The sequence below is a fragment of the Prinia subflava genome, chromosome 3, assembly GCF_021018805.1.
Source record: "Prinia subflava isolate CZ2003 ecotype Zambia chromosome 3, Cam_Psub_1.2, whole genome shotgun sequence".
NCBI lineage: Eukaryota > Metazoa > Chordata > Aves > Passeriformes > Cisticolidae > Prinia > Prinia subflava.
Genome location: NC_086249.1, coordinates 44,877,249 through 44,879,229, shown reverse-complemented (window position 1 = coordinate 44,879,229; position 1,981 = coordinate 44,877,249). Strand labels below are relative to the sequence as shown.

Here is a 1,981-nt window from a genome sequence, read left to right as displayed (position 1 = left end):
TTGATGTTTCCATGGTAGGTGACGGGGGACTCAAAACTTCCCTGCCACAAAATGGCTGACAGCAAGTTGGCTTGTTTTGCACAGCAAAGATCAGAGACTTGTCATTAAAACACACACATAGCACGTCTAAAAGGCAGTGCTTTTGCAGGCTGAGACAACAACCAGCTGCTATAATATTGAAACTCATTAGAGTTTACTTGGGGCTTTGTGTCTTGAGATGTGTATTTAGTGGGACATCACAAGTAATTACTCATTAACAAACCCTTACTTCCCACTGTCCTCTGCATCTTGCAATTTCTGCTCTCAGTGAAATAGTCCCAAATAGCCAAATGCCTTGCCCAGGCTGTAACCCAGCACTCATACCACTTCTTTTCATTTTGGCAGAAAAATGGAGACTCGGGCTCAGACTATGAATATTTCCAAGGTAGCACTAGATGGCAGCTTCCCTAACAGCTCCTCCAATTGTACAGTTGACGGCTTCAAACAAGTAATTTATCCCATCATGTATATCTTTATCTTCTTCCTGGGTGCTGTTGGAAACAGCCTCTCCATTTATGTTTTCCTCCAGACTTCACAAAGGACCTCAGTAAACATTTACATGCAGAACTTGGCTATTTCAGACCTCATGTTTGTGAGCACTTTGCCCTTCCGGGCCTCCTATTTCCTCTTGGGATCACGTTGGATATTTGGTGATATCCTCTGCAGGGTCATGACTTACACCTTGTACATGAACATGTACTGCAGCATTTATTTCCTCGCTGTGCTCAGCGTGGTTCGTTTCGTAGCCATTGTCCACCCTTTCAAACACGGAAAAGTGACCAACACGAGGTGTGCCAGGATAACCTGTGCGGCCATATGGATCTTCGTGCTGGCGGCTGCCAGCCCTCTGCTAAACAAGGGAGTCGCTGGCTACAGCAACCCAGCCAAATGCTTGGACCTCCACCCCTCCAGCACGCACAGGCTCCTCATGGTGAACAGCTTTGTCCTCGTCGTGGGCTTCATTCTGCCCTTCGGCACAATCGTGTTCTGCTACGTCTTTGCCGTCAGAGCGCTGCTCAAGTCCAGGGCTCCGCAGAGCAAGAGGGCAGTCTGTCACAGGAAGGCGCTGTTAACCATCATCATCACTCTCATCCTCTCCCTCATCTGTTTCCTGCCATATCACATCCTGAGAACTGTCCACCTGATGTACAGCAGCTGCAGCTGGGCCAGCCTGCACAAGGCACTGGTGGTCACTCTCTGCCTCGCTGCCATGAACAGCTGCCTCGATCCCTTCCTTTATTACTTTGCTGCTGAAAATTTCAAAGCAAAAATCAGAAGTTTGTGCTGCAGGTAGGTGGTGTAGAACTGCAAAGCAGTATATATACAGTTCCTGATGGGATCTCTAGACTGGGCTCATACTATTCAATGACAGAGGCTGTGGGCTGTGCCCCTGGCCAGCCTGCAGCTCTGCTGCTCACTGTCAGGCATCTCTGGAGCAGAATTCTCTGGGGGAGAGCTCTTTATGGGTGACTGTCAGGGGTTAACACTGGCTAGTTGTTAATACACTCATGAATATATGTTTTTTTTCCCTAACAACTACTGTGGGATGTGATCAGGAACAGAGCAGAGCAGGCTTAAATCTTGAAACAAAAAAACCCCAAAACTTTATTACATTACATAAGAACAGAGACAGTAAACTCTTAAACACACACAGAGACAGAAATAAAAACTTCTCAGAACATTTCTTCTCTTCCCCCAGTTTCTACCCCCCACACATTACTCTTCACAGACCAAACCTTTGGGTTTTAAATCAAACAATCACCACTCAAAAAAAAAACAATCTTCAATTCAGCAAGGGAGAGAGGAGTCTCCCTCGCACTACAGACTGTTCCTCAGAAAACACGGGTCCACCCCTTATGTGTTTCTATGTCACCCATGGCACTGCCCGGAGAAGTCTGCCAGGGGCCACTTCCTTTTTCCTATGTCCAGCGCTCTCACCGCT

At 47.2% G+C, this 1,981-nt stretch overlaps 1 protein-coding gene across 1 annotated transcript; it reads left to right on the top strand.

Moving 5' to 3' along the window:
* The first annotated feature begins 388 nt into the window (after positions 1–388).
* On the top strand, positions 389–1,333 carry CYSLTR2 (cysteinyl leukotriene receptor 2). The gene has a single exon (XM_063393527.1). The coding sequence runs from the start codon at positions 389–391 to the stop codon at positions 1,331–1,333; it is 945 nt and encodes a 314-aa protein (XP_063249597.1).
* The last annotated feature ends 648 nt before the right edge of the window (positions 1,334–1,981 follow it).